The sequence below is a fragment of the Anomalospiza imberbis genome, chromosome Z (assembly GCF_031753505.1).
Source record: "Anomalospiza imberbis isolate Cuckoo-Finch-1a 21T00152 chromosome Z, ASM3175350v1, whole genome shotgun sequence".
Lineage (NCBI taxonomy): Eukaryota > Metazoa > Chordata > Aves > Passeriformes > Viduidae > Anomalospiza > Anomalospiza imberbis.
This window is the reverse complement of record NC_089721.1, coordinates 32,041,685-32,063,706: the sequence shown is the minus strand read 5'-3', so window position 1 is coordinate 32,063,706 and position 22,022 is coordinate 32,041,685. Positions and strand designations below refer to the sequence as shown.

The 22,022-nt window shown below is 39.4% G+C and overlaps 2 protein-coding genes across 6 annotated transcripts in view; both read right to left on the bottom strand.

Moving 5' to 3' along the window:
• Positions 1–9,217, bottom strand: part of ZDHHC21 (zinc finger DHHC-type palmitoyltransferase 21) — a 34,195-nt gene extending 24,978 nt beyond the window's left edge. For 2 of the 5 annotated variants that reach the window (XM_068175994.1, XM_068175995.1), the window contains exons 1-4: positions 9,189–9,217; positions 6,244–6,336; positions 2,223–2,421; positions 1,372–1,470 (exon numbers count right to left, since the gene is read on the bottom strand). In XM_068175994.1, coding sequence (XP_068032095.1) covers positions 1,372–1,470; positions 2,223–2,376 — 253 coding nt within the window. In that variant the 5' untranslated portion in view covers positions 2,377–2,421; positions 6,244–6,336; positions 9,189–9,217. Of the gene's footprint in view, positions 1–1,371; positions 1,471–1,720; positions 1,826–2,222; positions 2,422–6,243; positions 6,337–9,188 lie in introns of those variants that run through there. The other 3 variants (XM_068175998.1, XM_068175996.1, XM_068175997.1) reach the window with 3 other exon arrangements.
• Positions 9,218–17,933: 8,716 nt separating this feature from the next.
• Positions 17,934–20,802, bottom strand: CER1 (cerberus 1, DAN family BMP antagonist). Its single transcript, XM_068175880.1, has 2 exons — positions 19,250–20,802; positions 17,934–18,346 (listed from the first exon to the last, which is right to left on the bottom strand). The coding sequence occupies exons 1-2, from the start codon at positions 19,775–19,777 to the stop codon at positions 18,053–18,055; spliced, it is 822 nt and encodes a 273-aa protein (XP_068031981.1). The 5' UTR covers positions 19,778–20,802; the 3' UTR covers positions 17,934–18,052.
• Between the last annotated feature and the right edge of the window lie 1,220 nt (positions 20,803–22,022).

The window sequence follows — 22,022 nt, the reverse complement described above, 5'->3', positions numbered from 1 at the left end:
TGGAAGTACTTATTAAGTATGACTGCCATATGGACTGAATGGAGCATGCAAAGGTTGGAGAGCTATGCAAAGAGACACCTTAAATTAGAAGAAAACATTTGTGTACAAAGGGGATTTGCACTGCTCCAGGTATTTTGAAGGCAAATGAAAACTCCAACATAAATGTTAACTGTCTGTAACTAGCGAGTGTCCTCATTATCTAGCTCAGATTGCAAAATCCATGCTGCTCCTCCTGCAGCAAAAACTCTGACTCCAGAACCCAAGTCTGAAACACCTGACATTTTACTGGATCAAAGGATTAGTTGCCAGAAGCAGAAAGAACACTGGCATGAGAATTTCTGCAATTAGTGGTGACACATCTGAATCCCGGGGAGATATACCCCTTTCTACAATCAGCTGTCTAGTTCATGCACATCATATCATCAGCACTAAGGCTAAAAAGATCATGTTTCCAAACACATTATCCTAGATTTTCAGTAACATCAGGAAGAGAGAGAAAAATTTTATTCTGGGCATTCACCACATTTGAAGACAAGACTGAAGCATTCACCCTCACTGGATGGGATACATTTTCTTCATTCATGAAGTGTTATCTGTTAATGTGACAAAGCTCATGCTGTTTAACAGCCATACTCCAGTCTAAACTCCTAAGTAAAAGCCCTCTGCATTAGATAATAGCTCCCAACAGTTCATAAAAATACTGTCCTTCTCTGTGGAGAATCATTAAGGTTTTAAATTTCCTCCAACTTCTGGAGCACTGGATACCATACAGGAGATGTGGGATAAATTTGCAAGGACAGAAAGGACTTGCTCCATTAAGTTACTACTTTATAGAAATGCATTGTAACTAGCACCATGGTTTGGGTTTTTTCGTTAACAGCCTATACCATCATAAGACTCTGGAAAAAAACAGCAAAAAATACACAGGTAAAAACCAGCATAGAACTACCTTCCACCACTATTTTCAACATCGTATAAATTTACTTAGACAAAAGATATAGAATTAAAATAACTAGCCATCTATAAACATGTTTCATTAAATATTATCAAGTTAGTAGCATATGTTTGAAAGTAGACTTATGTTTGAAAGTCTAGAATATAAAAAAAAATCTTCTTGTGGAAAAATTTCCTATCAGAAGGTCCTACATAACTGAACTTTCTGGTAGAATACAAGTTTAAGAAAAAGAAGTTTTGAAACTACACAAGGAAAAGTGCTAGAAATTTACAACTTTAAAACAGTGACATACTAACTTTATTCAGCAGGGACAGCTTATGGTTTCCATTATATCTCACAAAGAAAAATTTATTCCTAATTATTTTGAGGATATTAAAATAACTTTCATTCAATTATATAGAAACAAGTTTATGTACCTGTAATTGGTATCTTTGGATTTTCAGGTAGCTTTCCTGGATCTGCTACTGAGGCTCTAAATAATGAAGCTATACAAAACAATGAGCAGAAGTAATAACCTAAAAAAATAAATAAGCATTTGTTAGACTTTTTCATATGTGCAAAGTACACTATATCAAAAAATATAGATGCTGCAGAACTGAGCTGGAAACTACTCAGCCTTTTCATTCCAGATATATCTTTGATATTAAGTACACAATTACTACTCCCCAATAAATAGAGTGAAAAAAGTAGTAAACAGCTCTGATAGCACCAGCAGGTGCTCCTATGACCATAGTACTGTTTTCAGAAGTTCCTCTACCATCTTACCACACAAGCACCAACATACCACACCTCAAAGCCTCCATATGAAAGATACTCCCAATAGTGCATCTTCACCTTGAAGTTTGTTCCAGACATAATTCAAGATTTTCCCCAGCAAAACTTGTATAAGCTAACCCACACAGGGACATATGACAAAACTAACAAAATTTAGATTGTTGCCAGTCATCACTACTATCACACCAAATTCTGACAGGCGCTCACAGATGTGAACCTGAAATGCTGTCAACATGTTCTAACTATAGGACATGAAAGCTACACTCAGGCTTTTCACCAGTTTCCACAAAAACAAGTTCTACAGTAACACCTGTGAAATGAAGTGCCACAGCTTCTCAGAACACAAAAACATAGGACGCATCCACTACTCTTACCCTTTATCTTACCTTTTGTCTTTACTTTCACCCTAGTTTTTATTTTCTGACAGGATTTTTTTAATGTATATTAAGTAGAGACATTATTTTATTAGTAGAAAAAAGTTAAAATTACTTACACAAAACTGCCACAACTGAAATATTTCCCTCTTCATAATGAGGAAAAAGGATGACCTTTGGAATAAAGATTGTATTGTACAGCCAGACGAAGATAATTAGGCCCATGCAGCACCAACCCCGAGGGTCAACCACAAAGTGAATTCGTTGCCCCATTGAACACAAACAGATAATAAATTGTCACGACCCAGGAAGATAATCCTTAAGAGACAAATAATAAAAATATTTTTTAAAAAAAGAGTAAATTAACTAGTGCAGCCTATAGGGTTCATACACTCAAATTCATACATTCAAGTAAGAAAGAAAAAAAAACCTGTCACCTGTTGATTTAAGGAATTACATAAAAACTTAGAAACATTTCACATACATTTTTTAAACACAAGGTAGCAAAACATTTTATTATTTCATTAATTATTTATATCTGGCTAAAAAGTAACATTTATCACCAAGATGAAAGCAAAACCACTACCTGGGAAAACTATCAAGTTATAGGTAAAGCAGCAACTGTCAGTCAGGTGGCAGCAGCTGAGACACAGTAAAAATTTAACAGGGTAGAAATCCATTTGGATTTAGGTGAATTGTGCCTCTTTGAGCTTGCTAACATAAGTAAAATATGCTGTTTAGTCTAGTAACTGCAGCACTAGCAAAACTGCCCCAGCTCAGGAGAAAGAATGCAAATTTCCAAGCTAAAGAGATAAGAAAGACTCCTCGGACCTTGAAACAGACAGCGCAGAGTGACCCAGGAGTTCTTTCTGTACTTTCTGACAAAAACTGAGTACAAGTGTAACTAGCTGTAAGTGTAATGTGAAATCAGAAGAACGAATATGCATGAATCTATTGTAAAATTCTATGAATATGTAAATTAGCTAGAGTAATAAAAAAGGATACGGAGTTTTCAGCAGCACGCATGTCCTTTGAAGGGAAAAGATCCCTCAAATGCATCCAGCGCTGAAGAATAAATACACCGTCCCTACAGATCTTTATAGGAACTGTGGGGTCTTGATTTTTCACTGCAATTCACAGCAAAGAAAATTCTTCCATCAAAGTAAAAAGGTTGTAAGGCAAATACAAAATACAGGGATTTATGTTCCACAGAGATTCAACCCACCTATCTATTATGGTCTCCCCCATGGTTGTTTTCTTGAAGCTTTTATGCTAAAATAGTCAAAAGCTTCACTAAGAATTCAGGGTTTCCTTGCTTAAAAAATGTCCTTCATGACATTAATAGTAAACCAACAGAGAAAGGAGTCATTACCCTGACATTTTTCACAAAGACTATTAAAATATCACACAATAGAACATTTTCTATAAATCACATTTAAAACACCAAGGTTTCCATCCTTACACTTTAGTGGGCTGGGTTCCTTTTGGTCTTAGACTGAAAAAACTTCACCAAGTCCTACAATGTGAACTGCTGAGCTTCATAAATCGATCACCATAACAACACAGCACTAAGTCCTAACCACTATTCAGCACAACTATCATGGAAAGGATTACTATTGTTATTTTTTTTTGGCCAGACTACTTTCATACACATATTTTATTATATAATACACATATTTATGATTATAAATCCCAATCCCTCTTACCCATTGGTTTCCCCAATTTCTGGGTTTCAGGAATCTTGTCCATTTCTGATGGTTTCTTTCCATTCTATTCAGCTTCTACTCGTTGCACTGAAATTTTGTTTATCAAACATCTGTTTCCAAGAGTTTTGCTCACTTGTTTCATGTTCAACTGTCCTCAATTGCATTCAAAATTTACTTAGTATTATTCACAAATTTCATTGTCTTCTTTTCTTCTTCTTTTAGATGTCTAATCAAAATCAGACCCAAACAAGGTGTCATTTTTCCACAGTTCTACTTTGTGTTATTTATAATCACCCTTTGTTTGCTATTTTCTAATGTAACAGTGTTCCCATTCAATTATCATTCAGATCCCCAAAAAGTTCACGCGGCTACAGGCGTCCCACCGCACGAGAAGCGGACAGAGCCTCAGCCTGTCAAGTCAGGCATGTCAAGCCTCTGAGCTCCAGCACCAAGAGTACAGTTCTTGCTCTGCCTGCAGCTCTGATCTACAGAGCAGGTTCTGATCCCTGGCAGCACACATGGACAGGCAGCTCTGTCCAAGAAAGCCTCTGAGCCATCTGTGCCTGACTCCTGCAGCAGTACAAATACTTGGGGTAAGGAACAATGGTGGGTCCCTGCTTCTGGGACAAAGACACCTCTGCTGGCTCAATCTGTCACCTGGCAAAGTATGCTGCTTGCCAGGGGCCTGGGTACTGGATACTATGGACTGACTGTTACTGAGGCTGGTAGCAGTCTGGCCCTTAGACTATTACCCTCAGTCGCTCTTCCATTCAGGCACCATGGCTACAGCTGGGGGAGACCAGAAGTTTACCAAGCATGACTAAACAGTTAACAGGTGTTGGCCAAAGTCTGATAGCTAAGTGGTGTCTCATTTATGCTGCTGATGAAGGGGGAGAACTTGAGGATTAGCAGACAGATCCTGCAAATGAGCAAGTGGTTGTGCAGCATTTACATACATAAAACCTTCTATGAGGCTGAAAAACTGAGGGTGAAGGGGAACAAGAGCCACCTGAAATTACCTGGAGTAAAAGCATCCTTGCCAAGAGGCTGGTTAATCAGCTGTGAGAATGCTAAACAAGGAATTATGATAGAGGAAGGTGGTGACCTCTGAATGAGCAAGGAAGTGGTGGTCACGGTTTGCAAGCAAAGGATGCAGGATGATGTGGAAAACAGATCTTATAATCAACCAAACCGAGGTGAAGTGAGGCTGTACCCAGAGTGTGCACACAATTGACACAGGAACACCACTTAGGTGCACTAGGATAGAGTTAGGAAAACCCAAGATCCCCCTAGAGTTGAATCTCATGAGGTATATGCAATTTGAAGAGAGATTTGTACAGGTACATCAGCAGCATAAGGAAGGTTAGAAAGGAAACGTCAGCCTGCTGCTGAAAGTATCAAAATCACGCAAAAACGTCAAAGCACCTTGTTTGTCTTGCTCTTTCATGGGTAAGACCTGCCTTCTGGAATAGCAGGTCCCTGAGACCTGTGGGAAAGTGTAGAAGACAAAAGACTTACTCTGAGCAAGGGAGGATCAGATTAACAAATTTTTAAGTGAACTGGACCTAACACTTCCATGTGACCTGCTGAGATGCCAACCTGAGTGCTGAGAGAGCTGGGTTTGTCATTGTGAAGTCATTCTCAACTACATTTCAAAGTTTTATGCTGATGGGTGACATTCCAGAGGACTCAAGAAAACAAGATTCAGTGAAAATCCTGTTTTCAAGGACAAGAAGGAGGGGACAGGCATCTATCTACAGGCCTACTAGTGTCACCCTGTTCCCTGGGAAGGTGAAGCAAACATTCCTGGAAACTACTTTCAAACACATGAAGGACAAGAAGGGGACTGGGAGTAATCACCATTAATTTACAAAGGGAAAATCATGCAGACTAATAGAAATACAGAGGCCAAAAAAAAAAAAAACAAATGTAGCTAGAAACATTGTTGACCACTGAAGAATCCATCTGTTTTCCATCTAACCAGAGCAGCAGAGATTCCATGACTTCACAGCACTTCCTCAGAATGGGAAATAACAGCTCAACAAACAAAACAGAGAGATATAATTACTGAAATACTTGCTCCTGAGTGACCTACTTGTACTAATGGACCTACTTGTACTTGGACCTAATGTGTGAGCAATAAGCATTGAGAAGGATTCAGGAGAAAACAGTAAGAATGCTGTTTGTTGAGAACTGCAGCGCTCCGTGTGCCAACCCGTCTATTTGGTGGATTCGAGCTTTAGTCATCTGGGGCTCCTGCAGACCTGCAACCAGCGGGCTCCCCTGCGGGACCTAGGTCCGGGAAGCCACAATGCCTATCAAGAAAATATATTCCAAATTTTTATCCCTCAGTAACTTACTTTTGTCTGCATGACCACATGCACTTTTAAAATTACAAAACCAAAACAAACATCAGCCATGCTCAAAACCATACCTTGGATAGCAAAATCCAGAATTAAGCCAGAACTATGCAAATACAGGCCTCACTCTCAAGACAAGATCATTTTTCATCTGTCTTCTGAATCTTCTGAAAGAGACAAAAAATAGTGTGATACACAAACAACCATTACCGCTTGTTTGAAAGGCAGCATATAACAGGTTACTTTCTATTCTGCTTTTCAAGCCCCACCTTAATGAGTAGAGCTGTCTCCAAACTGACACGTTAATTCTAACTAGCATTCTTCAAATCTCAGTTCTAGGCCACGTCACTATTTTAATATATATTTAATAGGATGTAAGAGTTCACAGAAAGGTCTGTGTAAAACTGCAGTACTGCCAGTGTATCTCAGTTACACAAGTTCACTTCCCATTTCCTATAGTAGTAAATTAAGTTTTATATTTTTCATTATATTTCATCAGCAACAGCAAATAAATGATGTCAATATATTGACTTACTCTGGCACAGAGATTTTTTTCCCCTCTTTCTCTTGGTTTATGTACCATGCATAAATATATAAAGTATGAAGAATAAAGAAATATATTCTTCTGATAACTAGGAAGGAAGTACTAGATTAAAATTTAAGTCACAAACAAAGTGAATGTATTACTCTTTCAAACACAGTGCCAAAAAAAAGACGACTGATCTCTTTAATTTTGTTCTTCAAAATTCTTAATTTCTGATCAGAAAAACTACAATATGCAAAGAAAATACTCAATGAGAAGGCTTACAACAAATAAACAGAGAGAAACAATTAAGTGACTTATATCTGTATACACTCAAGATTCATACAAGCAATTAAATTCTCCAAGCAATTTTCCAATTAAATAATTTAGGAGAAAATACAGAGCACTATTGTCAGAGCTTTTGTGGTTCTCTTCCTTTGTGCCCTAATTTATAGCTATTTCTTCTAAATAAACAACTCAAATACAAATAATTTGAAAGCCAACAGTAGCTGTGCTTGTGAAAAGCTTCAGCTGCACCAAAACATGACTGAGTCTTTCCTACATCATTGGGAATTGTTCTTGACTTCCCAAAAAATGCTTTTATTACAGGATGCCTGAACAGCATTTTTCCTAACCCTTTTCTTTCTCTGCAGTTCCATCAATGGTATCAGTATTTTGTTCACTACAATCACCTGCAATGTGACTCTTCGTGGGACATCCACTGAATAATGAGACCACAGAATGAGTCAGGTAGGTGGAAAGTCAATTCCAAGAAATGAGAAAGCTTTGTGATATCCAGAAATGTTAAGGTGAAACATAAATTGCTTTAATAGACTCATTTGAGTGTAACCTTAGAAAAATAAAAGGTGTACCAATGTGCATCAAGAATGTCTGAAAACATACTTAGAAAACTGTATTTCATAAATACACCAAATATGAGCAGTACTCTATTTGTCACCCTAAGAAGCACAACAATCAGCTCTGGGGACATCGTGTTTCTTGCACATTCATGGGTGTTGCATTGATAAACAACTAGAAACTATGCCTCACTGCAGCCCTGCTTGTTAAGAAAAGTAAGACTTTGAAATCTGACTTGCAGAACATTTTTCACAAATCCTTGAACAAGTGCAGAACAGCACAGATCAGTAACTTATTGTATTGTTCACCATGAAATATAATTTTAAGACTCCACACAAACTGAGTAATACTATGCTCTATAATACACATTTCGAGACTGGAAAAAACACCAGTTTCTAAAAAGGCTGTATCCTAAGCAAGTCAGAAAAAATAACGAAGAGTAGAAACACAAGAAAGCCACACTTCTCAAAATATTTGTGATAACTAGAGCAAGGCAGCAAGAATCAACAGCCTTCCCCAATTTCTGGATCCACCTGCATTTTTGCACCAGTGACTTTCCTGAAATCTGAAGAATTACTGCCAAAGATTACTGATAATAAAAAATACACTTTAACATAAAAAAAAAAACCAAAAAAAAAAAACAAGGTGGACTTGAACTAATCAACTAAACTTCTTTTATAAACTAGATTTTAAAGAAGTCACCTTATATTATCCAGAGTCAGAATAAAATTGTCATTAAGCTTTTTGCAACATTTCTGTTTAAGAAAACAGAATAGGTATCTGAATAGCCAGTTAACATAAGCAGCAGCATATTTGTGCTATGACAAAACCCCACACACCTAGCATTTCTGTTTATACAATGGATGGCTGCAGCAGACCTTGGCACAAAGCAGTTGTTACGTGGCTTTTGATAGGTTTGTTGATGTAGGCAAGACATTCCCACCTAGTTACTTTTCATTGATAGGATCGAGCACAGCATACCTGTAAACATCTACTGCATTTAAATGTCACTTGGGCTAGGAGAGGGATGTGGCTGCACATTAACCTTAACCTCCTTATCACAAGCCCAAACAGCCACTTGTAGACAGATAATGCACGTTACTTTAAGAACATTACTGTTTGGACCATCAGTCTGAGGAGAACGAAGACCTGCTATTTCATCTGACTAACTACTAGAGCTGGGAAATGGAACTGCGAAACCAAGGGACGCCAAGGCCACTGCATTTCCTTTGTGCCGCGCTGCTGGAACACACAGTGAATCAAAACCTCGTGCCTCTCCTACTACCACCTCAATACCAACAAACACCCTCCTCCTCCTTTACAGGGCAACCAGCACCCTGGATCTGCATGAAAGCGACAGCACCATTTCCTTATTTCACAGCTGGAGGGACCCGGCAAGCCTGCCCAGGGCTCCCCTACCCAGCTCCCTGCACAGACAACAGCAATGCTGGAGAGGAGGTGCAGGGATGGAGGAAGCCCCGCAGAAGGCCGCCCGCCGCGGCGGGGCCGTGCCCGAGGATGTGCCGGCGGCGCCGCCGCCCGCCGCCCGTCCCGCCGGCCCGGCCCGCCCGCAGCGCCGCTCCCGGGCGAGCGGGGGTCGCGCGCGCCACCCCCGCCCGGGCACGCGGCGGAACCAACCGTGGGCTTCCGCCGCTCACAGCCGCGCGGGACCGCGCCCCTCAGGGAGGGAGCGGCGGAAGCAGAGCCGCCCTTCGAACCCGCCCGCGCCGGCCCGGCTGCCGCTCACGGCTGCGGGACGCGAGCGTCTCGCCTCATACGCGAGAGGCATGCGCACGTCGGGCATGGCGAGGGTGTGAGCGCATGCAGCGGCGGAGGAGCCGCTCTAGAGGGGTGGTCTGCCCTGCCCAGTGGGAAAGCCGTGTAGCCGATGAGCCGCATTTTGCCAGGGCTTCAGCTCGCTGTCACTTGCTCGGTTCCCGAGCACCGACTTCAGTCAGCATGAGCGCTTTTCCGTACTTCATTGTTCCAGCGTCTCTTTAAAATCCCCGTCAAAACTGAGCCCTATAGGCAAGGCTTCTGCCTCAGTCTCCAGGCTGCTCCTAGGAAAATCTGGCAGCTGCCCCAGCTAGGCCTCATAGCTTGAAGTTGTATTAAATTAATAAACTCACATTAGTTTCCTTAAGAGAGACTTGCTTTACCTTGTATACCATATAACCATGGTTTCACGGTAAGTGAAAGGCCCCTGCTCACTGCAAGGAGGAGGACAACCCCCACCTCTTATCCTCTGTCTTGTCTCAGAATCTTAAAACCACCCATTGAAGAAGAAAAATGCCTCTGGACTATGAAGATAACATCAGAATCCCAGTACTTTCAACACCTCTGGCAAAACCCTGCAGTTATCTGGCATAGGTGGCTGTAGCAAGACCAACTCTAGGGACACCTAAATCAAGAAAGAATCAGCTGGATGGTGACACCATAGATTTATTGCTGTTTTCCAGAATAGCAGCATGAATGTGGGTTATGTGGTGAGTGGTCAAATCATGTTGTATATGAATGCATGAAAGGGATAAGAACCATTTGTTAAACACAGTGTGCCCTGATTTGAATGGGACACTTCATGCTCATGAATGAAGAACTACTCTTGTAAAATCTGTGCTTTGCATACTTGCCTCTCCCCTCAATCAGCTCAGACCAGTTGGAACATTTTTATGACATGCAGGTCGCCTGCTGTTCTGTGCCCCTTGATCGCATAGAACCCTTACCTGTCCACAGAAACCAATCTTCACTTGAAAAAGATAATTCACACCTGCAAGGGATTACCTTTGGGTAAGAGCCACAGACAGCTTGTAACAGACAAAATTTTCAGTGTTCCCAGCTGGGAATCATGCCTCGAACACCCATTGCTGATGAACATATATGATCTTTTGGCTACCTAAATGTACCCCATCTGTTTGAGTGGCATAGTTCCCGCTGCAAATTGATGGGCTTTTACCCTGGAGCAGTTTCCCTTCACAATGATAGATGAAGAGTAATGTTGTAAAGACTACCAGTGCCGAAAACTCACCTTCATTACTGGTCATATTCTTCCTAAAACTTAATCATAACATGATTATTCTAGAGGGAAAAACAACAAAAAAAAAAAAAAAAAAAAAAAAAGAAAAAAAAGAAAAAAAAGAAAAAAAAGAAAAAAAACCACCAACAACAACAAAAACAAACCCAAAAACAACCAAAAAAACACTATTACACAGGGCAATTGTTAGCATTTCAATCTGAAGTTGCTCTAACCTGAATATAAATTTTTGTAGTGGAAACTGGAGGTTGTCTGGAAGGAGAATGAAGCATGTTCCAGGAAAATCAGGGAAGATCAGTTCTTTCAGAACAATCTATATATGTCAATAGCAGCAGGTAACACTGAAAATAATGGACTTATTAATTGGATTGTTAATATATCTACTAAGGGGAAAATAAAAACTAAAAAAATTGTTCTTTTATAAATATTTTAAAATAACAAAAACCAGCCTCTGGCTCTATTCCATGACAAATTTCATATATATATTTATGTCTATATGTTAAAGACCTAATAAGCTGTGAAAACTGTTCCCTGATTTGTAGAATTAATTTTGAAGGGGAAAAAAAACCAAAACAAAACAATCAAGAAATTAAAAGGAAACCACGTTCTTGGGAAGTAAAATGGAAGTATAAGAAAAGAATAATAGTATGATCATTGAAAGTTTCATATGGAATGAAAAAGACTCAGTCAGTAATATTATCTTCCATTTAAAAATCAAGCATTTGTTTTTCTGTAGTGGTACACAGATAATGGCCAGTCTTTAGACCTGTAGTCTTGCCAGGAAGGTTATATTTTTTCTATTCAGGAATGTGATTTAAACATAGGTTGTGGAACAAGGGCAGTGGTCTTTTCTGGCTTAGTCATAGCACAGCATTCCCCTTTTGTTAATTTTTTTTTTGAGAAAGCACATTGCAGGAGGAAAAGCAGGCAGTTGTGTGCTGGACTTCCCAACTGAAAAGTCTTGGCTTAGAGATATTAACTGATTCTTTTGCCAGAATATCAAATCCAGAGAGATAGATAATGAGTCTTTGTGCTGAACTACATTCTGTGTGAAAAAAACATACCTATGGGAATCCTAGCTTTGCATAATATGGATTTAAATAAAATCCAATATGGATGTATTACAGAAAGATCATTAGAAGTCTGCAAAATTATTGACCTTCTTTAGTACTGAATTTTGCACAATGGCATAGAATTCCTCTTGGATTTTCTGATGTCTGTGTTGTGTTGTTGTTGCTGTTTATAAATTACCACAGGAGCCACCAGCTGTCATCCTATAAATTTTATTGGCACTCTGTAAATATTAAATCAGCCTGCTAAAATCAAGCCATGTGCAGTAACAGCTGAGGCTCTGTTATGGGGAACACATGCAAGAGAGAGGTGTGCACTGTGACTCCCACGATTCTTACAGCTTACAAGCCCCTTGATTCTTGAGTCTGTTTTCCAGGATTCATTTTTAGCCCAACTGTGCCCCTTGACCAACATGCAGAAAGGACATTTTCTGTGCACAGATACATACTGAGCTGAGAAGTCAGCCTTCTCAGCAGTATTCGGTTTCTTGGGTCCTTCTAAAATTTGTTGCTACCACATTTCTGCAGCGGTGCTGCATCACTCACTTTCTTGTAAACCTTGGTGATATACAGAGAAGACACTTGTAAACTCTAGAATGGGAGCAGAATTCTCGATGTCATGAAGATCTGCATAATGAAGAAAAAAGTCTGTGTCAATGAAACAGCATACTGAAACAAAAGCTCTTGTGGCCCACAAGTCACCATGTGACATATTGAGGATGGGGCTTAGGTGTTAAAGGAAATTGTGTCTCAGGCTCCATTTTCTCTCTTACTTAATAGCCAGAAAAATCAAATACAAGGTATGTTTTCTAATCTGCCTGCCTCAATAGTAAACATGGTGAAATCTCCTGTTCCTGCAGCCCAGATATATTAAATGGGGTACTAAGGTAAACCAGGCAGTAGTCTGATTTAGGGAGTTGATTTTCATCTTAGGCACTTCAGTGGTGTGAGGAGTTCTGTTCAGATAGTGTCCAGCTGCAGATGTCCTAGTATTGGTTCTTCTGATGCCTCTCTTCCTCCAAGAGCTGCTGTCTAAACACCAGGCAGGGCAACAGACTGTTTGAATGTTCCACATCTCTGCAGTGAGGTGAGTTTGAAAAAGCTTCAGCAGATACAGCCTTGTTCAGAAAGCAGCTTATGTACATGCCTGCTCAGTTTGAACACTCTGACTGTGGGCTATAGCCATCAGCAGAATGTCTGATTAAATGACTGGTAAAAGCAGCAGTTAAACCAGGAAAAATTAAAATGCCTCAGAAAAGCCCTTAGAGAAACATCAGGCTTGACATTTTTTATTTACTATTGTTGTAATTACCATTATTATTTTTATAATTGCAATTATTGTTGTTATTACCATTATCATTATTAACATTAATAGTAGCAGTAGTAGTAATAGTATTTAGCTTCTGGTTAATTTTTTAATTTTCAAGTGAAAATGCAGTTTGCTGATGCCATGGAGCCTGAGGTGCTCTAAACAGGAGAGTTTTGTTCTCAATGAGGATAGTGAACCTTTTTATCAATATTCTTGCATTTGGGCCAGCTATAGAGTCTTTTCATCCCCATTCTTTCTCACTTGAGCAGAAGGAGTGCGCACAGCTGTCAGGGAATGATTTCAGGTGAGCTGAAGTTGGTTGTTACTTTGCAGATATTCAAGGAGTTAGGTTTTGTACAACAGAAAATGCAAAATATTTATAATTCATTACCAGTGTTTCCTGTTTCTACTGGTAAACTGTCTGATGGAGGACCCAAAGTAGCCCCAGTTTCACACCTTAAAAATGCACCATCTGGCACAGCACATACTTCTGGGTACATTGCACAGGATCTGCTGCTCTAGATGGATCCCTGCAAATCTATGAGATGGGATTCATCTGAGAATCCTCACAGAGCTAGCTGATGTCATTGCAAAGCCTCTCTCCATGATCTTTGAGTGGTCTTGGGAATCCAGAGCAGTATCAGCTGACTGGAAGCTGGAGAGCATTGTCCGGTTTTTAAGGGGAGGACAAAGAACTTATCTTGCAGAAGACAGAAACTGCAGGGACGTGTCAGTCTCACTTCAGTGCCTGGTAAAGTTATGGTGATTTTTCTGGGAGGTATTGAAAAACACTTGAAGGACAACACAGTCATTGGACACAGCCAGCATGGCTTCACGAGGAGACAGTCCTGCTTGTCAAACCTGATTTCCTTTTATGACAAGTTAATACACACAGGTGATCAAGGAGAGACAGTTGATGTAATCTTTTTAGGCTTCAGTAAAGCTTCTGATGCTGTCTCTCATAGGATCCTTCTGGACAAAATGTCCAGCCCACAGCTGGATAAACACATTATGTTATGGGTGAGCAGCTGGCTCACAGGCACAAGGGGTTACAGTGAATGGGGTGACATTGGACTGGGGACCTGTCATTAGTTGGGTTCCAACCTTGGCCCTTCACTCTTCAACATCTTCATGAATTACTTGGATGCACAACTGAATATGGTTAGGGATACTAACCAAATTCCCAAGTGATACAAAACCAAGAGGAGTTGGTCCCCTTGAAGGCAGGGAGGCCCTGCAGAGAGGCCTTGACAAATCAGGGGTCTGGGCAATCACCAACCATATGAAGTTCAACAAGAGAAAGCAGTGCCATGGAAAGGGACCTGGGGGTCCTGGTCAGTGAAAAGCTGAACGTGAGTCAGCAGTGCCCTGGCAGCCAGGAGGGCCAACCCTGTCTTGGGGGTATCAGCATCACCAGCTGGGCAAGGGAGTAGGTTGTCCTGCTCTGCTCTGAGCTGGGACAGCTTCACTTTGAGTGCTGGGGGCAGTTTTGTTCACCTCAACATAAGAAAGATACTATGTTATTAGAGAGCACCCAAAAGAAGCCACTGAAGATGGTGAAGGGTCTTGGAGGGAAGGATCCCTTACGAGAAACAGCTGAGGTCACTTGTCTGTTCAGCCTGACTGAGGAGACTAATGGGAGACCGCATTTTGGAAAACAACTTCATTGTGCAGGAAAGGGGAGGGGTAGGCACTCTTCTCTGTGTTAACCATTGACAGGACCCAAGGGAATGGCCTGAAGCTGTGTGAGGGGAGGTTGAGGTTAGATATTAGGAAAAGTTTCTTCTCCTGGAGGGTGGTTGGGCACTGGAACAGCTCCCCAGGGCAGTGGTCACAGCAGCTGTGTGACAGCTCCAGAGGTGTTTGGACAACACTCTCAGGCACCTGGTGTGACTCTTGGGGATATCCTGTGCAGGGTCAGGAGTTGGACTCAATGATCCTTGGAGATCCCTTCCAACTCAACATATTCCAGACATGATTATGCAGCTGGCAGAGAGCTTCTGTCTGAGTAAGGAGTCTTGTTTTGCTCTTGCAGCAAGGAGCAAGTGAGTACATTTAGGAGAAAGCACCACAAACAATTTCACCACCTGCCAGTAAAAGCTAGTCAGCTGAGAGCCATGGGGTTAGTTGTGAATGTTTCATAGGTGGTGAAAACAGTACCAAGCACAGCATGAAGTGCAGCTTCAGAGACTTTTCCCTGGAATATATGGTTGTGCAGAATTCAAAAAGAATTTGATGTAAACCTGGTATTTGATGTATTTACAGACATTAAAGCTGGTTGCATCAAATCCACACTTAAAGGAGTAGCCTGGATTGAAAATTTATTTTGCTAAAACAGTAGGAAAAAAAACAGCACTTCAGTTATTTTCTACACAAAGCACACCCATTTGAAAAAGAGACAGTGGGACAAATAAAAGGGCAGAAGTGTAGAAACTCTTTTGGAATTGATTAGAATTTTCAGAGAGCTCTGCAACTGTAGTCTTTTTCTGTGAGTAGGTTTGCACAAGAAGTGCTCTGAGATCACATTAGCAGTACTTACATTGTCAGCATAGCTGCACTGGAAAAGCTTTCATTATAGAGCGCATGCAAGCTCTGAGCAGACACAACTAGGTTTTGTTGCTATAATGTTACTACTGAAAGCATCCATATAGTGATATGGATCAGACTCCTCACCTTTTCAGTCCATAGTGTTCTGGTTGTAGAGGCAATCATTATGCCCAGAGAGCAAAATCCCTTTAGGCCCTGGATAAAACATATTCCTAATTTGAATTTTTTACACGCTGAGAAATCTGATCCAATTAACACATTGATTGATTTTGCAAAATACTGTGCTAATTACATGCAACCAGTCATTGCTGGGTTAATTAAACATTCATACAAAAAACCTACAGCACTGATCTAATTAGCAATTACAACAGCTGTCATTACCTCTTTTCACCTATTTTTAAGCTGTGCAAATTCACACTAGGAATGTTGTCCTGCAAGCTCCTTACATGAATAACTTTCTTTGCAGTAATGCTTCAGCACAGAGAAGAAGCTTTAAAAATTAGTCTAAATACTATGCAGTCCACCATATAGCTTCGATTCAGACATCCTCATGATAAACTCATGCTATATTCATCAGTTTTGTCAAAATTACAAGATTGAAAGATTTTTCTTTTTAATTGATGTGATTTTATTGGGAATGTATGTAGGTCCTACCTTCAAGTGATTGCCTGAAAACCTAAAAACATAGTTGCATTTCAGAAAACAGGAAAAAAAATCGGGATGAACATTCTTATATATTCAGACAGCTTTAAAATGTGTCAAAAATTCTGAGTAAAACATCTCAGAACACTTAGCTTTTTCAGATTAAAAAAATAATCAATAAAGAGAGAAAGGTTGAGAACTTCAATGCTGTGTGTACTTTTCTTTCTTAGGCTTGATTAAAAATATACACCAATTTTCACACACAATACAGGGATTATAGCACCTTGATAGCTAGTTACTTGGAATGGCATCATATATAGCATATAAACAGCCATATATAGTTTTCACATCAATGCTTCATATAAAAGAATGGAGAGAAGACTTGCTTGAGTTTTAGTACTCAATTTTTATTATTTAAAAACAGGTTTATATGTAATGGAAGGTAACTATATACTAATCTTTAGTTCATTCACTGCAAGTGACCTGAAAAGCAAACAGCTTCACACCCAGTATCAGAATATAATTCAGATGCAATTTTTAGTAAATATTCAACATGGGCCTTGGACTCCAAAGCCATGCTGCACATGTTTTCTGAAAGAACATTAAGATACTTCTAATTCCATTGCAGTTCAAATACAAGGAATCATTTACCCCAGCCCTTGAATTTGACCTTGAATAAGCTAAGTCAATAGTGATTTCCAATACCCTAAAAAAGAGCTTGGACAGTTTAACAGTGACCCAGGTCTGAGAGCAGATTTTCAGAGGACTGAAAAAACTAGCGTATAGATATGCTGAACTCTTCTGCTGGAAGCTGATCTCTATCTGGTGTGCCAGGTCTGCCGGAGAAATCTAGGAAGAAGCAGCTGGAGAGAGCCAGAAAGCCAGCAGTTCAGCTAATAGTCACTAGTGCTGTGTTGCCTAGCAGTAGACTCCAGTGCTTCCTAGCAGGGCTCTCTCAGCTTTTCCTGTAAAGTTGTTAAGGCATTGCTATAACGGTAAAGTCATTCTCAGATTTGCTGTCACACAAATGCCTTTTCTACTTTAGTTTAAGAGTTGAGAATATTGTTTAAATTTTATCTTAGATTCAGTGACAATATAAATATTCATCAGACTAGAAAATGTGCATTGTCTTTAAATAATTTAAACAATAGTGAATTTAAATAATAACAACAGTGTATTTATTTGTGATGTTTTCTGTAGGAGTATGGCATTTTTATTTTTTTCTCCTTTTACAGTTCATCACTTTAAGTAAAAATAAAGGTACAGAGTGAATGCAGGCATGTGGAAAAGAGAGCAAGTGATTTCCATGGTAAAATACCCCGTGCCATTATCTATTGGTGTAAATTGTGTAGTATATTAGTTTTCAATGAGAACTGAACTCCAACTGAGATCAATCAGTATGACATTAACTAGTCACAGCTTTCTATGTAACTCATGTCCATTTACATTTTACACTCTCCAGCCATTATCTTGCTGTAAAAGTAGACCTGTTTTTGTAGGGAACAGGCTAAAATCTCATCTTTGTTGATAATAGAGCTATATTGGCACTCCTCACAAGCAAAGGCAAGGAAAGCAAGTCAACGTTTGGGTTTTGCACAGATAAATCATGTTAATTCAGTCTTTGTTTACTAGAAGCCTAGAAACAATGATAGGAAGGGTGGAAAATTATTAAAGTTTCCCCATGTTAAAGTAAGACCTTTACACATAAGCCCAGTAATTTCACCTCATTTTCCTTAACAGCTGCAAGGAAACTTTTGTTACACTTTAGGTAAAGTTATTGTTGAAACAGAGATCATGTAGAAAGTCTGCATTTTTAATGTTTTTTTGTACTAGAGTGATGACAACTTGTTTGAATTTTTTCATTGTAAATTCTTATGATCAATTAAGAGGTACTTTGCGCAAGTTAATTGTGCTCATGTACATTTTCATACAAGTCTGACAGTAGAGATCCAATCACAGGGTCTTCAATCTTCCGACTTTCACATTTACACTCTTCTACAATCATTATTTCTTTGACCACTGGAACAGAATCAGTGCAGTTGAGATCCAGGCGCTTCATGGAGAACTTGCTGGGCAAGCAACGAGAGCAAAAGGTATAAAGATGATCTTCTGAACCAGGAACGTGAAAAGAACTACATTTTCCAAAACACAGATTATTCTGTACTGTCACCTTCTCACAGCTGTTATGAGTAACACCCTGGAACAGAAAGCAGTTTAATGTTTCTGATTTAGAAATGGCCCATGGAATTTGCCAGAAGGCATGAGCAAAAAAAAAAAAAAGCTACTGCACTTATTTCTTCTCAGAACAAATAGTACAGGTTTCTAGACAATATCTGTATGTACATATGTCTGTGTTAAATAAATTTAGTTCTGGATGTGAAAAGACATGGTCCTTGACAGATTGTGATTACAGAAACACTGAGAATTGATGGTGATTTACAAGGAATCAATTACTTTTACCTTTATTGTTTGCTTGTCTTAATGTTACAATCTGACAGAATGGCTACATCTATGCATGCGACAATTTCAGTTCTCTGAAATTCTTAGCACAGTATTAGACGTAAGCATCAGTTTTCTAAGTAATACAAAACAGTCCTTTCTTAGGTTAAGAGAACGACCAGCTTTTGCTGTAAATACTTGTCCTGAGAGTCTGAATATGGAAATACACACACACACACACACACACACACACACACACGTGTGTGTGTGTGTGTGTGTGTGTGTGTGTGTGTACAAATACATATGTATATTTATACATATATAAAGAGAGAGAGATCATAATTCAGATCTACAAACAGTTGAGATGTATATTTATTGAATTAATAATTACTTATCAATTTCCTGCCTGCTTAAACCATGTCTGAATATCTGTGCATAAAAATAATAAATAACTCTATAAAAATCAAGTCTGTGGCTTTCCAGTGCTGCAGTTTAGTTGCCTAATCAGATTAAACTTTTCATCAGAGTCTTTCAGTCACTTTTAAGCAAGTGTTCTGAAGCCCTTTGACTAAGCCACTTGAATATCTCATGTCCCTTTAGTTGCTGATTACAAGAGACCTGGGGAAAGGTGTGTTTGTTGATCTTGGATGCTTGTTCTTACCTGGGCGAAAGGCAGGGTTCTGCAGTTTTCTTGGTGCATTTCATTGGTCTTGATTGGCAGGACAACCTCTTCAGATGCTGAATTTTTCTTTAACATGAAATGGTCCCAGAATTTCTTGGCATCTTTTCTGTAGGGAAATTCAGACTCTCTCTTGCTGGAATAATGGGGTGGAGAGACGTTTTCCACAGGAGAGGTCACTCTGGATGCAACCCAGGTTCTCAGATTTTGGTCTGCATGGAGTCCTGCACTGGGAAGTATGAATCTGGACATTTTTTTATCCTCTTTCTTCTCACTTCCAGATGCTGTCTGTGGAATTGATACAAAAAAGCTTGGTACTCTCAGGGTCTCTTCAACTCCTACTGGGTTCTCGCTTACCAGCTCAGGAGAACTTTGGCTTTCAAACAGATTTTTGTTCAGGTAGAGAAAATGTTGAAATGACCTTCTGCTTTTCTTTTGCTGTGAATTTCTCTGTAGCTCTGTGGCTCCAAGACATGAGAGTACTAACATCTGAAGAAGAAGCAGTGACATGATCCTGGAAAGGGCTACCCTGTAGACCTGCTGCTATCGCAGTGAATGTAGTATGCTAGCTTTATACAAGAAGAGATTATGGCATAGGAGAGGAGGGCTCGGGGGAGACCCTGGTGGGGCTAATTGCATTCATTTACTGTAGATTACAATTATGATAGGGAAGTCTGTGCTAATGAAACTCTGCTTTCAATCTGAGTTATGTGTATTAGAAGCTCCTATCTAAAATCTAGTAACTCAGGATGTTGTGGAGGACAGAAGGAGTCAACAGGAGGAAATGTTTGGATAAGGTGTCTAGTTTAGGCTGAGGAATTAAGTAAACATTTAAGGTTGTGTATTAGAATGTTCAGCATGGTCTCCATTGTTTATTTTGACTTTCCATTCCATACAGCCGGAGACTGTCAAAACAGGGACAGTGTTATTTCATTACAATAGGAAAAGGCAAGCTGATTAAAGTTTGCTGAAACAGTAAGCTCAATCTGGAGACTGTGTTTTCAAAAGTTAAGTCTAACTTTGGACTTTCAGATTTGGGATATAACCTGACTGCATGACTAACAGACTGCTGCTCAGACAGTCAGAGGAATCAGTCAGGAAGCACTAGCCCTGTCTTCATCTTCCTCACAGCAGGTTTGCAGCTGGAGTGCAGACATGTCACCACCACAGAGCAGAAAGGCTCAAGGTGAAGAAACTCTGCTTCCTGGGTTTTCAAAGATTATCTTACAGTGCCACATCCTGTTCAGGCACCAAAGCCATTCCAGACATCCTATAAAGTGATAATGATAAATGAATATTTAAATAAAACATGTTAAAAATAGATATTTATGATTCTAGCTATCAAAGTCTCAACAGAAATACCTAAAGACTACTAGACCTTAAAACAGAGACGTCTTTTGCATAATTATCATTTTATGCAACATGTAAGAAAAAATAATCTACTAGAACAGCATATAGAGAAAAGTTTTGGGAGAAGAAAAAGTTATTTGCAATAAACATTGCAAACAGTGATCCTAATATCAAAATACAAAAAATAAATTCTGCTTCAGATAATTTGCCATTTAGGTACATTAATCTTCACATTCCTGTTTCTACGAAACTCTATCAGTAGACTCTAAAGTGTGTATTCTTGAAAAATTGTGTGTACTAGATGTATGATATTACTTGACTTTAATTTTCAGGGCATTAATTTCTTGCCTAGACCTGCACTTTTAATCATATTCGTGTTCGCCAATAATTTGAACTGAAGCAGTTGACTTTTGTAGCTAAAATACCTTGTATCTGATATGTACTGGTAACAGTCACTCAAAACTATTCAGCAATGACAAGAACATTAAATTTTGAGTTTTTCTTCTTTTCCTTTATGTTTTAGTTGCTGCAGAGCCCAAAGACTGGGCCGATATTCAGACCTATGTATTATATTGTACTGTATTGTATTATATTGTATTATATTGTGTTATGTTGATGCATAGAATCTAACACATTTGGCAATGCCTTCCAAACATGAAATTTGGCTTTTTGAAGCAAGATTTGTATTTGCAGATCATCTAGGGATATCCTGATAATGCACAGATAAAAATTAAGTAAATTGTAGAACTGGAAAGATTTGGCTTCCCAGATTATGTAAACTAAACTGGCCTGGATTATTCTTGCAGAGTAACTGTTAGCAAGGAATGTATAGAAATCTTTGTATTGACATATATGTAGAGATGTTTTGCTGCTAGTGTTACATTGTAGGGCATTGGCAATCAAAAAACCTCTTCAAGATCAGAATCCACTCCTGGTACATACCGTTCTGTCCTGTAACATACAGCAAGAAGAGAGGCCTTTGAGACCTTCAGATGTAAATGCACAAATTATTATTTACAGAAGGGTAGAAGACTTCAGAAGACTAAAGCAAAGTGGTGTCAGCAAGTCACTCTGCAAGCTGCTCTGCAACTCAAAGGCTGATAAAAGAGCTCTTTTCACTTCTAGGTCAAGCTATTTCTAATTCCTGGGGTCAGGATGGTGTTACCAAAGATCTGATGAGATCAAAAAGCAGCATGCCTGGTTCTGCTAAGAAAGTCTAACACTGTTCCTTCATGCCTATAATAATATGCTGTGGCTGCTTTCCAAGAGGCAAAGCTGGTAAGACATGGGACATGGTACATCTGGGCATGATATGTTCAGTATCTAAATACTACCATAATCTGTTTTGAAGGTGGTTGCCTATATAACCATGTAGAGGTAGCAGGTCTCTCCTCAGCCTCTCTGC